This window comes from Arabidopsis thaliana, assembly GCF_000001735.4.
Source record: "Arabidopsis thaliana chromosome 1 sequence".
NCBI lineage: Eukaryota > Viridiplantae > Streptophyta > Magnoliopsida > Brassicales > Brassicaceae > Arabidopsis > Arabidopsis thaliana.
The window spans coordinates 1732725-1747832 of record NC_003070.9 but is presented as its reverse complement, the minus strand read 5'-3'; the positions used below and the strand labels follow the sequence as shown (position 1 = coordinate 1747832).

The 15108-nt window shown below is 35.3% G+C and overlaps 3 protein-coding genes across 6 annotated transcripts; all 3 read right to left on the bottom strand.

Annotated features, from left to right (window-relative positions):
* Positions 1–98: 98 nt before the first annotated feature.
* AT1G05805 (basic helix-loop-helix (bHLH) DNA-binding superfamily protein) lies at positions 99–3389 on the bottom strand. Its single transcript, NM_100461.6, has 6 exons — positions 2516–3389; positions 1331–1623; positions 944–1072; positions 732–797; positions 572–640; positions 99–462 (listed from the first exon to the last, which is right to left on the bottom strand). Exons 1-6 carry the CDS (start codon positions 2988–2990, stop codon positions 406–408), a joined length of 1089 nt encoding a protein of 362 aa, NP_563749.1. The 5' UTR covers positions 2991–3389; the 3' UTR covers positions 99–405.
* Positions 3390–5213: 1824 nt separating this feature from the next.
* Positions 5214–6629, bottom strand: DGL (alpha/beta-Hydrolases superfamily protein; the record flags this gene model as incomplete). The annotated part of the gene is made up of 1 exon (NM_100460.1): positions 5214–6629. The coding sequence occupies one exon, from the start codon at positions 6627–6629 to the stop codon at positions 5214–5216; it is 1416 nt and encodes a 471-aa protein (NP_563748.1).
* A 3620-nt stretch (positions 6630–10249) lies between these two features.
* AT1G05790 (lipase class 3 family protein) lies at positions 10250–15031 on the bottom strand (the record flags this gene model as incomplete). 4 transcript variants are annotated; one of them, NM_001083994.2, is made up of 14 exons in its annotated part: positions 10250–10546; positions 10632–10998; positions 11102–11301; positions 11381–11478; positions 11560–11681; positions 11789–11895; positions 12183–12337; positions 12616–12721; positions 12876–12967; positions 13041–13162; positions 13619–13719; positions 13836–14071; positions 14217–14355; positions 14534–14996. In NM_001083994.2, coding segments are annotated over 12 exons (1551 nt in total). In that variant the 3' UTR covers positions 10250–10467. The 4 variants fall into 4 exon arrangements, with proteins under 4 accessions (NP_001077463.1, NP_001322475.1, NP_001322476.1 ...); NM_001331582.1 differs by having other exon boundaries at positions 10260–10546; positions 13836–14055; positions 14534–15031; NM_001331583.1 differs by having other exon boundaries at positions 10334–10546; positions 11381–11420; positions 13836–14055; positions 14534–14997.
* Positions 15032–15108: the final 77 nt, after the last annotated feature.

Here is a 15108-nt window from a genome sequence, read left to right as displayed (position 1 = left end):
CATTTCTTCAATTTTAAAAATAAGAAAAATTAGCGTACCTTTAATTTCAATATTCAATTCAGGAACTATTTATGAAGAAGTATAAAGAAAAGAGAGATCAAATTAGAAAGTCATATATATAATGGATGCTAGCTTGCTTTGCTTATGATCATAACTCGAATTAGTTTCAGAATTCATAGCATAATCCTTACAAAATAGGCGACACTCAAAACATAAACTTGAAACAAAAACATAATGGACAATTGTCACTGTTCTATCTTATAATGATAACGAATGAGGAGCTTAATTATAAGAGGATTAGACATTTAATATAATCTATTTTATTTACATCTTCTCTAATTCTCTCATATGATAAAATCGGAACAATGCAAATAAAATTAGGATGACCCTACCTTTGGGTTTGAGCTAGCTTGGTTTCTCACTGCACCCACACGTGCAATTCTCTTGATCTTTTTTCAAATTCTGCGTTTGTATATGAAAATGTGTTTATGTATCAATATGGATCATGAACTAGAGAGAACTCTGGAAATGGATTCAGCTGACCTAAACAGAAAAAGTAAGATAAGGGAACCTGAAGTTGATGCTGAAGGCCTTTGATGTGTTGTACAGCTAAATCCAGCATGTCTGAATAGCTTGTTTGCTAAGAAAATCAGCAACAAGTGTGTGAGGTAATGAACACTTTTTCAAAATGATGTTACCATATATACTATATATATTTGATATAAAGTAACCTTATCCATGTTGGGGACAAGATCTTGTAGCTTCTTTAGCTTCCCACTTATTCTCGTTCTCCTCTCCTATAATATAAACATATTGTATAGGTTAAGATAGGAGGATGGCAAAAAGAATAGGGTCTACATGATTAGGGACGATCAAATTTGTTGCTAAATTTAGTGAATTAATTATCCATCGCTAAATAAATTAAAAAGTGTTTATAACTGACCCGCTCAGCGATGCTTCTAGGATGGGTGGCGCAGCCGCGTTTGGCCCGGATTTTGCAGGGTACAGAATCTTCTGGAAGCTGCATGAAGTTATCCATGTAGTTCATTGAAGTGTCTGAAGGAAGACTATACTGCAAAACCAGTGATAAAAATATTCGGTAAGAATTGGCCACCAACAAAAATGTATGGCCACTAAAGAGTTTTGCTGCATTTACCTTTACTAGTTAATTTTTTTTTTTATGTCTATCCTAAAACAAATATTTTACATTTTTTTGTCCTTTTCTAGAAATTTTGAAATTTCATATAATTTGACTAAAGTAGCATGTTTATAGTAATAACACATGAAGAAAAAAAAAAAGGAATCCCACATGGAAACAAATAAATTGTACCTGCGAAAAGAGACCAGAGTCCATGTCCTTGGATCGTTTACTGGGCCTAGTCACGGTAAACCCTATCGAACCGGAACCGTCATCCCAAGAATCAGTAGTGGCTGCACCAAAGCTAGCCGCAGAAAACGAATGGCCTGAACCGTCGTGGACTGGGGTCTCATTGACCTCGTTGATCCGAGCCAGAGAGTCGTGATTCGTGAAGCTTAGCTGAGACTTCAATCTGGAATGTCCTCGTCCCCCATTAGACCCTCCTTGCGGACTATAATCACTGGTTGGTTGGTTCAACGAGAAATCTGATTTACAAAGTAAACTATATTATAATGACATTACGTGAAAATTATTTTTAAAAATAATTCACATTCACATCCAAAATATTAGAAACCATATAATGTAAGTAAATAAAGAGGGATTTTTGGATAATATGGATAGTTGAATTCCGGTTCAGGCCGGTGACCGGTTAGGTGTGGGAAGTCACATCCAGGCTTGGTGGAAGATATTATGATTAGATAACAACGAAGCAAAGCACGAATCATCAGGACCAAGGAAAAAATAATATAAAAGTGGACAGATCAGATCCACCAACTAGATCTACATCGCTTTCTATTTGAATAATCTTCATCACAACCAATGATATTTCGCCATCTCAGCAGAGAAACTATTGGTCATCAACGAAAAAATCCATCCTCTAAATAAATAAATGCAACTTGAGATATAGGAATCCTCGAAGATTTAAATAATATCCCAAATTAAGGGTAACCGAGCCACATTTTTGCTGTATTTTCAAGCACGTGGTTAGGGATCAAATGGTATTTTCGTCATTCCGAAAATACGAGGATCACGTCTTGCACAAGTACCAACCAAGCTAATTTAGCAACGACCCTAAATATCAAAGCTCACAATGTCAACTTATTTTATATACATAGTCGTTAATTAACTTGTAAGAAACTAGATACTTCACAGTGAGAAATACCGAAAATACCCTCGTGGTTAGATTTTCATTTCACCAAAAAACGGATCTTTAGTTGAGCAATGAATGATTGAATGACTGAAAACTATATAGCTCATATTCTACATTACGATTTTTGGCAAATTCTAAGGAAAAATGGTCTGAAAATGAGTAAACTTGTCTGTCTAAATATATATATCTCATCACAGTTACTATTCTTGAGTAAAAAAAGGACTAACTGTTTTTATCTGAGGCGAGGTAGGTGAAGAAATCGGCGGGAGAGCTACGTTGTCTAGCGAGAGAGTAAGATCCTGAGCTGTTTCCTCCTCCGATGTCGTTGCTCTTGTGTTGTTGCGAGATCTCGTTGAATCCACCGTAGGATCTGTCGAGGAAGATATCTTTATTACTATTATTATTATTGTTATTGCCTAGCTGTTTCTGTCCGTCGGATGAGTTGTTGACTCCACAAGTCGTCGAATCGGATCTCAGCGAGGATGAGTCAGCAGCTCCGGTGAAAAAGTTACCGATGAAGTTATCCGACGACGGTTGATAGCCGGTGAAGTCACGAGCGTTTGATGAGCCTCCTCCGATGACTTCGTCAACCACAGAGTTTAGAAACGATCCCGGAGCTGAGCCGTAACGGATCAGTCCTCCGCCGCCGGGAAGCGATGATCTCTGCGATGATGATGACGTGGAGGATGATGATTGGTACATGACTTCTTCTATCGCCAAATGGAGAGAGAGAAATCTGAAAAGTTTGGTTTCTAAAAGAAAAATAAAAGATGAGAGAGAGATGATGCTTTTGTTTATGGGGTAACAAAAAGTCTTCACTTTTCAGCGATTGGCTATTCGTTGGATGTCACATGTGTCTCACGTGATCTTCCGAAAGATATGGTATTAAATTTAAACCGAAATAAGCCAATCAAAAACCTTTATTAATACTTATTTATTTTGTAACGAGTCAGCTTAACCTTTGGGCTTTGGGGCCGCGAATATGTGGGCTGGGCTTGATAAAAAGATAAGCAACATTTGCGATGTCTTTGATTAAGTTTAAATTTCCCAAGATGTTGAGGTTTTCAGTGGAATGCAATTATTTTTCTCTAGTGTATATAACTCACATTGTTAATTTAAAGATTTCAAGATCACAGAAATGTTAAAGGTAAAAATTAAAATGATTCGATAAAATTCGACTTAATTGCTTAATAGTAAATTGAACAAACATAAATGCTTATATCAAATGCATGGTTCATCAATACTTTTTTGACGCAAACCTTTTTCCGATTGTAATTCAAAATAGTTCTGTTAATTTTTACCTAAACAATTAATATTGTTGTTATTATTATAAATAGAGCCCACAAATATGGACGTTTCCTCTTTCACCAGTTATTTTCAAATTTTCACAATAGTATATGAACTTCCACAAATGGAAAGAAGTAAAATTAAACGAGAACTCATCTTGTCTGAATTATATATCCATAAATTGGTGTGTAAAATGGAGTCGTAATTAAGATGCGTACGGATAATTAGCTACGACTGTGACATGCAAAATAAAATAAACGTTTTTCTGAAGAGTGAAACACATCTGATGCGCATGCAGGAATGATACACACATTGGTCTCCAAACGTACGTGTTTTTCTAGCCCCACCCTTATTGACCCCATGTGATTCGTAAGAAATCGAAGCTGAAATTCAAATTAGTTACTGTTCTAATTGTTATATATGTCTTTATTTTTATTGTCGAATGATGTGATCTGTAACCAAACTTCCAAATTCAAGTTGAATTATTTTCTTTCTTTCTTTTTCAACAAAACCTCTCGTGAACAGAGAATCCACATCGTGAACAAAACCTTTTTTCGGTTTTATGTTATATATAGAATAAGCTAGTGCATATATTTATAGATGAAAGCTTCCAAATGAGAAATTAAAAAGTTAAAAAAAGACCCTCGCATAACACGAGAAGGGACACATTTACAAATAAAAATGGGAAATATAGATAAAGATTGCATGTATTAATTAATATCTCAGTGAGTTTATTAACATTAAACCAAAAAAAAAAAAATATCTCAGTGAAAAAATAAATATAATTTAATATCTCCGTGAGTAATATAAAGACTCCGAAAGAAAAAGAGAGTATATGGAACTATTGCTGACGTTGTCTTTGACAAATAACATAGACAAATTGTATATATATTCGATGATTAAATTTGAGCATATAAATAACTTTATATATGAACTTTGATCATTTAGAACAAAAAATCAAAATATAAATTATACACTGTAACGATGTTGAAGATTTGACAAATGATTCTTATTGTTTTTTTTTTTTTTTTTTGCTAAATATGATTTCTTATTGTTCATTTTTAATCTTACAGGTTATAATGACGTTGAAGTTTTGACAAATGGCTTTGTCTTTGGCCATTATTTATATTTATAATCTAATACGTTGGTACCTCACGTCACTTCTACTATAATAATATACAATAACCAATTAACCATAACAAATTAATAATAGATGTCTGTTTTTATAACTAATAAAACAAAAAAAAATACATCTATCGATTAGGACTAATGGACTATAATATAAAAAGATACACAACAATGCTAATATGTACACGCCTGATATTGGATGATGTCCCTTTTTTTCATTCACAATTTTGAGTTCTTGTACTTCATCAACAGTTGAGAGCTTTAACCTAAAGAAAAGTATTATATTGTGAACTCATAGTAACTAAGAGAAGAAAATAATTATTTTTGTTCACATTGTGATAGATGAGACGCAATAATTTATCTTGGATGTGGAAAATATACTTTTTTGTATTAGGTTTTGCATATACATCTATATATGTACATTTCTTATGCTACGTAAAAGATAGGGCAATAATTATTTTGTCCTATCTTAAAAAAGAATCCAAAATTTTAGCTTGGATCAATCTAGACCTAAAATATATTATAATACAACATATGGTTGGATATAGAACAAAGTAGATATGCCGCATTGGTCGCTGCGTTTGTAAAATGCAACGCTTGACGTCGTCCCTTACTGAACATCAGTTCACTTGTTCTGTTCAAAAACTCGCCGCCAAAATTGTCTTCATTAACCGCCAATTTCGAGCATCTCGGACGGTTTACTAGAGTGATGTAAGTCTCGAGGTCATGGACACAAGAAATGTTTTGAACATCGAAGAAATCGAGGGTGAGTTCGACTCCCACGTGAGTGTAGCAAGAACAGCTCCAAGGAAGCTCGTAAACACCACCTAAAGATCTGAAATTCTCATTAAATAAGAAACCTGGAAGTTTGGTGATCGGATCGTTTACATTCGTGATCCTCAAGACTTTAACTCCTAGCTCCTCACACCGTTTTTTGAACCCCAAGTTACCAACTCTAGGACCAGCAAACGAAAACACGGTCACCGGAACAGGTTTTTCGTCCCTTCTCTGGTTCATACCGAGTTCCGCTATGTCGTAAGCTAGAAGCTGAGCTAGAGAACTCCCCATACTATGTCCCGCAAGTGTTATGCTTATTTCCTCGCCTTTGTGCTTGTTCATAAGCCTCGAGATCTCGGAGAGAAGCTGCTCACGGCAGCTTTCTAGCCCGAATTTGCTCTCGCTCTCACCGGATGTGTATAAACCTAAGAACCCGGATTCGACCTTGACATCAGGACGAGGGTTATGAGGATCAAGCCTAGCCGGAGTCAAAGAGCTCTTTAGGTTAGCTAACCACTCATGGTTGGTGACAGTGCCACGAAACGTCACCAAAATATCCCTCCTTCCCAAACGTTTCACCGATTCATCAGAAGAAACCGCTACATAACCGATCCAACGTGCACGGTTAGGCTCGTTCTTGATAGGGTTGAGGTTGATGTCTGGTGTGGCGTAGATATACTTGGTGACTTGGTAGCCATCAGGGTCATGGATTCCGGATTCTTTAAGCAAGTTCTTTTTTCCATACTTGCAACTCAAGTAACGTTTGGAGTTAGGGTTTAGATCAAACCCTTTGTAAGAAGCGGAGAGTAAGTTCCCGTAGCGAGTGATCTCTTGTTGGAGAATAGGGCTTAGAGGTTCAATGAGATTTTCCCAGTTATTGCTCCCTTGTATCTCTCTCCAAACCCGAGACAACGGTAGAGTCACTGCAGGTGCTCGAGAAGGAGGAATGGCCTGAGAAGAAGAAGAAGAAGGAAGAGAGAGTGGAGAAGATGAAATCGGAGGGGACATTGTAGAAGAAGAGACAACGAGTCTTTTAGAGGTGTGCTGGGATATAGAGAAATGGTCAAGATTGTGTTTCTGTTGAGGAGTTTTGTCTCTAACTAGAGATTGAGAATAGATAGGGTTCTGAGTGAAGACTTTGGCCGCCATTAATGGACGGCAGTATAGAGAGAGGGAAACACAGAGATAGAGAGCAGTTGGTTGAAGTATAAAGAGAGACAACGAGTGAGATGCGTATTTATAGAGTGAAAATGTGAATGGAGATCATGGAGATAGAAAAAGCTACAATATGTTTGGCGAGTATTGACTGAGAAATTAAACTATTCAAAAGTTATCGTTGGTACAAGTTTTAATAATAATATTCATATGTTGGGAGACAAGTATTAATATTTTATGTGGTCGGTTCTAATTATTAAACATTTTCTATTAATCTTATAATTTCTGTTCACGCCTCATGCTTCTCTTCTATACTATCCTATAAAGACAAAAAGAAAGAACTTAACAATAATTTGAGCTATGTATTATTCGATTACGATTTAGGCTAGTTGTGGTCATCGATATGCAACAATAAAATTTATATAGTGGATATGAAATTTTGAAAATAAATCTGCACCTTTAAAATCATTATTATTTTTATTTTTTTACAAAAAATTGATCATATATGGTAAGTTTTTGTTAGAGTCTTTCCATAATTTGATTAAATTCAGAAATGCCGCTGAGGTAAATCATACTTGAACAAAACGGAAATAGATTTTAATTGAAAGCTAAGAATTAATTTACTGCAAATGAATGTAAAAATTAACAAAAAATGTATATTATCAATTAAGAGATTTTCAGTCGAAGTGTCAAATTGACATTAAGTAACGGATTAAAATATTATATAGTAGAAAATAATGTAAATATTGAAGATCGTAAATATCCATGGCTTATAAATGATGAAGTAGTCGTCATTATTTACAATCTAAAAATAAAACGTTATATTTGTTTTATAAAACAATTCACATGTAAAAGAAAAGGGTATAAAAAGGATAAGAGATCTAATGAAAGGGCAAAAGAGTTAAGCTGACAAAAAGAAAAGAAAGCAAGAGATCTAAAAGACAAAAGAAAGGTACACTGGAGTTTTCGATGTTGTTTCCTAAGGTCAAAATCCTAACGCTATCTGTTCTCTAAGTTATCGTTTTTACTTTTGCATTTTGGGATCTTTTTGCTTGCTAGTTGATACGTAAATTGATACTAAAGAAAAACCATTCATTATATTTATAGTGGAAACTAGCTAAATTGATGGATCACCATTTTGTGAACAGTAAAAAATTGTTTTTGGAGAACAGTAAAAATTCAAGAGGTATCATGATCAACTGCATGTTCTGCCATAATTAACATACTTTTAACGAGTAGAATAAAATTCAACGTGGGAATTAGTTACAAACTAACCCTTGCTGTCACAAAAATAAAATAAAAAATAACTGACCTACACACACAATTTATGTTAACGTCGAGTGATCATGTGAAAGCATAGGTTAAGGGCAAATCCATTATCGAGATGGAAAAAGAAAAAAAGTAAGTTAAACACGTACGGGCCACGGTATCGGTCGAGGACTTCACCCACTACCTTAGCTAAAGTTCTAATTATGTTAATGACACAATAGTATAACTGACATATGTTGACATTCTCCTAGCGAGGTTGACATATTTTTCACCATGAGGTTGACATTTATATATATATATATATTAGTAGAAAAGAGAAGAAAAATCTTGTACAATATTAATGTCACTTGTCTTTTAATAGGCATGTTATTTTATTTAAAATAATATTTACGATAGATTCACAAAACACAAAATTCCAGAAACAATCAAATATATTAATTTTATACTAGAACATCAGTTATTTCATATCCGTAAACAAAAGTAGAACCAATGAAAAAATACGAAAAAAACAGGTGTAATTTGTTTGGCACGAATTACGAAGGAAGAATTTACGCGGCGAGGAAATGAGTTGACTTTAGAATTTGGAACTGTTGGGAATTGAGCAAAGCGCGAGACAGATAGACTGAAAAGCTACAGCTGAAAGTTTTGTTTCAGTTTTGCTTTGTTCCTTATTTGACTTATTCCTCCGTCCGTGGAACTCCCAACTTCTTCATTTTTAACCGTTTTACTTTTTTTTTTTTTTTCACTGAAAGGATTATATTGATTTTCCAGAACTGATAAGTTCTCTTTACAAAAGATTAGTTAGAGTTACCATGAGATGTTATTTATAACTATAACATCTCACCAAAAAATGACGACAAAGATTGGAAAAGAGAACAAAGCTAGCTAGAAAGAGAAGTTCTCTCAACCTCAAAGAGACCATGTAACCAATGAGGATGCCCTGCTGCGACATAAGACTGAATCCTGTTGTCCCTCACCACACTCTTATTATTTTTAACCGACACTTTTAACCGTTTTACTTATTTCAATACTTATTATTTTACTTATTTCAATACTTATTATTTTACCTTTCATAATTCAAGCCCTAATTAATTCCAAATAGTATCACCTTAACAGTAGTGTGGATGTGTCTGCAAAGAAAAAATTGTTTAATAGGAGCATATAATATTTCAATATTTTTTTTTATTTGTTTTAGTATAGAGAATTTAAAAAAATAAAATGAAAAGAAAACGGTGACAGTAAATCCATGATCAACTCAAACAAAAAAGTTCGAGTTAAAAGATATGATTAATGTATATATGTTCGTCTATAATGAGATTCGTTATTTATTTTAAACTTTATAGCATATTACGTAATCATATTCTTGGGAATTAATATATGCATATAATTAATAAAAAAAATTATGTTCACTTGTTATGTTTTCCTCTTTGGATTTAATTATTAGTACCTTGCAGAAATAACATTCACCTATTATTCGATGATTTGATATCGTAAATGAATATGCAAAGTCTAAAAAATTTACAACGTCATCGAATTACACAAAAATTGTGTAAACAAAGAACTGTTGACGGTTAAAGAAATTCATAGAATGATAGTCAAAACTCAAAACCGGAGCAATGTTATGCAATTTTAGACCAAGGGGTTTAAATGATCAAAGTTTATATACACCTAATTTCAAGTACAATGAATGTTTTTAAAAGGTCTCATGATAATCTTTAATTGGTAATTCTCGTTTTAGATGCCACATTACTCAATTTGAATTTCAAAAAGAAAACATTCGTGAGACTACTTGACCAGCCATCTTATATACAAAGTTTAGTGGAAGACTGTCGAATTTTGGGAAAAGAAATTCAAAACTGATAAAACTTTCGGTTATTAAGGAGAAGAGCCTCCATAGACCATAGTCCATATATAGAAAGAGTCCAAATACTCAGCTTCTCTTCTTTTCAACTCTTAATTTTCAATATTATGCAAAGGAATAATTATCAAATGATTCCCCAATTTTAAAAAACTGTGGATTTTTAAGAGCATCCTAAGCAACTTGAGATATTAACCTAAAAACCTTTGTTTGAATATTACTTTTGCTTTTCTCCTGTCTTTTATTGTTCGCATGACTAATTCAAGTGTTTGCAGCCAAATTTGGTTCGAGGTTTATTCATATTTTCCTTACTTTTGAAGATTGAGAGACGAGTCTTCTCTTCAAGGAAGCTGCAGTGAGGGTTCTTGAGTTTGATTCTAAATAAAGCTATAACTTGCTACAAAAGTAATGATCTATATACGAAAAAGATTATATAAATAACGACCAGCCGACAATGCTAATCTACATCTCTAGTTTCGTCCTAACACGTCAAGCGGGTTCGATTCGATCCCTTGTACAGTTGTACAAGCATCTCGAAATTCTTAGTGGCCTCCAAACAACTTTATAAAAAAAAAAAACGAATTTGATTTTGAAGATATATATGAAAAGTTCATTCATTATGTTGTTTGATGTTTCAATAAGAAGAACATATATGCACATTGTGTTGTTCAATCGAAGTTTAGAGAAACCTGTTCATGTCTTGTGTTATACTATATCAGTCTCACTTGTCAGATCGAAGAAGAGATTCCGAGATTCTAGAACCTTCTGCAGCGCGTGTCTACATCTGAAGTCAATAAATTGCAGTAGCAATGATTCAGAGAGGCTCTGTTTTGACTTAAAAAAATCAAAGTTGTGTTTTAGAGAGTTACCTCCAAGGAAGATGATCAAGGAACATTGATGGAGAAACCATAATTTCTTTGAAGCTCTCTCTGTTTGCAACATAAGCTTTGTAACCATCCGTCACATCACAGATTGGCCATCCTCGCCATATCGGCACACTCATGTTGTTTCCTTCGGGTACAATATGAATGACTAAACCGGGCATGAACATCTCTGGAGCTTCATCATCGTCTTCTTTTGTTGGTCCTGTTTCCATAAACTGAGACACGGGATTATCCTCTGAGGCCATACCGTGAAATGGGTTTATGAACTCTTCGCTATCTTGCTGCATTTCTGCTTCAGCTTCTTCCCATATTGGGTATATTTGATCGTGTTGGCTTTCCGGTGAATTGTTAACTTACCAAGAAAAGCAAGAAGAAGCAAATATTTCTCATTAGGTAATTTCTCTTGATGGGGGAAACTAAAAGAATGAGTATCAGAGTGAGATTAAAGTTGTTACCATCTATTGCTTCTTCTGAAGTTTTTTCTTCAACATTTTCTCGTTGGCGTTTGCTTGCAGACAAGAACCGGCGTGCGAGTCTGAAAATGAGTGCTGTATCAGCTTTTGGGTCTTGAGACAGTACTTTGATTGCTGCTACTTGGAGCCGGCGGATTGATCCATATGAAAGTCGTGATGAGAATTCGTTATCGAGTACAATGCTGTTAAGAATTGCATCAAGGGGCTAAACAATTAGTGACTTAATCTAAACCATTAAAATCAGCATGATCAAAAATTTACCTTGTAACAAATTCTGAACATGCCTCTGCCACATCCGAATCTACACATGGGAGAGGTCCATAGGCATATACATATAGGTTAGGGAATCTGCAACGAAGCTACCCGCAAAAAGAAAAGAACTCAGAAACGAAAGATATGTTAAAGAAAGGCATGTAACCTTTTATTAATTAAAAACGTACTCTAATTCCCAGTAATGAGGCGATAGCACCTCCTAAAGAATGCCCAACAATGCGAATGCTGTAGCCATCACACTCACAACCATCACCAATCAATGAGGACAAGAACCCACTTGATTCTGACTCTGCGTAGTCATTTGTATATTAGCGTAAAGAAGCTTGTATTGTGGCAATTTATGAACACATATCACAAAGGTACAACATCAAGGGTCAGTTATAGCTTAACTCGTACCTCCAGATTTGGGGTCTCCTTCTATTTGCATAAATAGATCTCTTGCAGCTTCCACTATTCCTGAATGTCCATAGTGTTTGCGAGATGTATCCATACCATGTACATGACTGACAGAAAAACACATGAAACAGCAAAAAGGAGAATCATTACTACTGACAGGCGGAGTAGTGTGTAGTGAGACCTCAACATAAATCAGAAGAAAGAGAAAGCATGCGTGACTTGAAACATCAGATATCGAAGTTTTGAGTTCTAAACTAACAGAACTGCAGAAATGTTTTTAGATTTACACATCAACTAATAATTAGTTAACTTGTGAAACCGTAGGTTTTTGATTTTGAATCCAAACTCACAAGCATAAATATTGTTTTTGTATAAGAAAGAGATAGAGACTGACTTTGTTAGCCCATCCAAGTCCTCAACAGTTAGTGAACACGCACGGCCTAAACCATCAGTTATGAGGTCTTCAGCCGTCTCAGTTCCTCGAACAGCAATTACAACACATCTAAGATAATGTAAGACTACAACAAAGTATGTTGCTTTACACTTCTCCTGCCACAATAGAATAATTAAACGAATAGATGAGAAAGATTCTGATGGATAAATGCAAAACATATCAAACAACTTCGATAACAGTTTGTTTTCTACTAAAAATTATTTTTTTTACTGTGAACCCGTTTCCATTTAATGTCAAATGAAACAAGGCATACAAGATTTTTCTGCCATGGCTTGCTTTGGTCGTGGAACCATATATAAAGGAGGCACAACATTCATATGAATCCATTTTCATTCTTGGTTTTGGAACAGAAGATGAAAACGAAGAAACTTACCCTACAAATTCGGCCTCGTCGAAGAACATGAGCAGGAAAATTTATGAACTTAAGGAAGGCAGCTGCATGACCTCGCCACCAATTATCACCATCAAGTTTAGGCCGCCTGCAAATAATTGCAAGGAAGTTTCTTACATTGATATAATATGTATTTGTCCGTATCAAGATCAGACACAAGGGAAAGGTATGAAAACTGGAAAGAGTAAACTTCAAAGAAACAAGTTGAGTTTCTTCAAACGAGCTAACCAGGTATAGTATACCATTTACGGCTCCAAGGTGTTAAAATCCCTTGTCTACAAATCCATGTGCATAAAAATAAAGCAGGATTTCTCCCAACATCAAGCAGCGGCCCCTGCACAACACGTGAAGGTTAGAGAAATCTACCATTTTAAGAAGAGTTTTGGAGCCTGTGTTGTCAAACATACAGTATAAGCAGCTTCTGCAAATTTATGCAACATAGCAGCCTCCTGAAGATGAAATGCTGGAGCTTCCATACAGTCCTCATATGATTCAGGAAACTGGCTATTACTTTGCAGCAGAGCAAGGCCTGAATAGATAATAAGGTTCACACACTGAGATTACTTAGCAAGAAGAGTAGTGACAAGAGACTACAACACAAAGTGTACATCATAGCATATCAATTTAAGCACTTCTTTAGGGAACTCTCTTCATCACTCAGGTAATCTACGATGACATAATACCATGACTCTAGAAAAATATTAAAAGACAGAAGAGAGAAGTCACTGGTTTGATCAATATCACAAAATCTAGTTGCCGACTGTTGATCAAGGTTTCAGAGAGTTAGAATTCTCTTCAAATATTGTCAACTATGACAAGGCATGATTAAAATGACTTCCAGACCCCAGTACTCTAATATTAGAAAAACTGAAACTTCAAAGCCTGAGAGACTTCTCCACGTTTTTCCTTCTTAAATACTAACAATTGACAACAACAAACAAAATCATCGACACCAAACAAGCTTATATAAGTTTCAGATATTAACCTGCCAAAAATTCCAAATGGCCAGTGCCAGATGCACGATATGAAACAAGATCACCTAAGAGTCTTGCAACTGAACACACTTCGTCTTCCTCAATAACACCCCTGAAGCAGACAATCAAATTCTAAGAGTCTGAACTAGTAAAGTTGCTATAAATCTCCAGAACCAGGACAAATGAGTATAAATGATTTCAGTATTAAATCAGGAAAACAAAACTTGCATATATTCACGACGTCCAAGACAGCACAAAACTTCACGAATTCCATGGTCAAATACTTCCTGGTAGTGAGCTTTCCAGGCATCATCTTGGGTTGCATAGAAAGACCGCCATTGCAATATATCTGATCCCGTAAAGCATTGTGCCAGCGCAACAAAGCAAACAGTGATCAAGAAGGTAACCTGAAGTGTTTGCTTCCACCCACCAGTGTCCGGAGATAACCCTGAGCAAAGAAGTTACTAAAGAGATTCTTAAGCAAGAAAAAATGCATAGAAACAAAAAGATATGCCATGTTTAACCCAAACAAATATATATCTCAAGATTATAAATGGCCAAGTATGTGACTTTAGACAAAGCACATGAATGTAAAATGTGTTAGTTTACCTAAAACGCAATTCCTTGGCAATCCATCACGGGAAACATATTTGGCGAGACGGAATAAAAGGTAAGTGGCACCAATAAATTGCAATACAGTAATCACCATTGCAAACCGAGTCCACCAAAGCCAGGTCTTATACTTCAACTGCATATCCAACACACAAGAAGAGATAAATCATAACAGAATGCATAATCTCAGAACCAATTCTCTATCTAACATTAAGTTAAGTCAACGCCAATCCTTGAAGAAAGACTTGATTTTTAAAAAGAAGAAATTCAGAATTGAGAGAGAGTGAGAATTGAAGAGAGATAGAGAAAAGAACCTTTCTTTGGTGGTTGTTCTGAGTAGGAGAATCCATAATGGTCATAGCCATGAGTTCCTGAGTAGTACCGACCTTAACCATGGCGGCGAGTTTGACGCCGGCAGCGAAACAAACGGCGAAGAGGGGAAATAGTTGTCCGGGGCTGTCGCAATCTGCGTCAGAAACGAGAGTAAGAACGCAGCCGGAAACAATCACGACGAAATTGGCAACGCCCAGAACCATAATCGTTCTCCTAACTCTCTTCAACCTCGAAATCCACATGATTGTTTGATTTTTGGTTCTTTCCCCTCTTAACGCCGAGTGTGTCCTGGATCTTCGTCGGAGATTATTAAGCGGGTTTAGGTCAATGCCTCGCCGAGCAAGAAAGCACGAAGAGACATCTCTCCGAGAAAAATCCGCACTCGATGATCTCTGTCTGATCCTGAAAACAATTTGATCTTTGGCTGACACATTTAGGAACTTATGTCCGTACGCAAATAAAAACAAAATTTAATAACGTGAACACTTTTTATTCTGTTAAAATTTAATTTATGTTAAATATGTCGTTGATTCGTTACAAAACTACTTAATTATTA

Coding starts and splice junctions, on each gene's coding strand:
- AT1G05805 (NM_100461.6), bottom strand. CDS start 2,990: ATGTACCAATCATCATCCTCCACGTCATCATCATCGCAGAGATCATCG. Junction 1,624..2,515: donor CCTCGCCTCAGATAAAAACA/GTTAGTCCTTTT, acceptor TTTGTAAATCAG/ATTTCTCGTTGAACCAACCA. Junction 463..571: donor GCCTTCAGCATCAACTTCAG/GTTCCCTTATCT, acceptor ATACAAACGCAG/AATTTGAAAAAAGATCAAGA.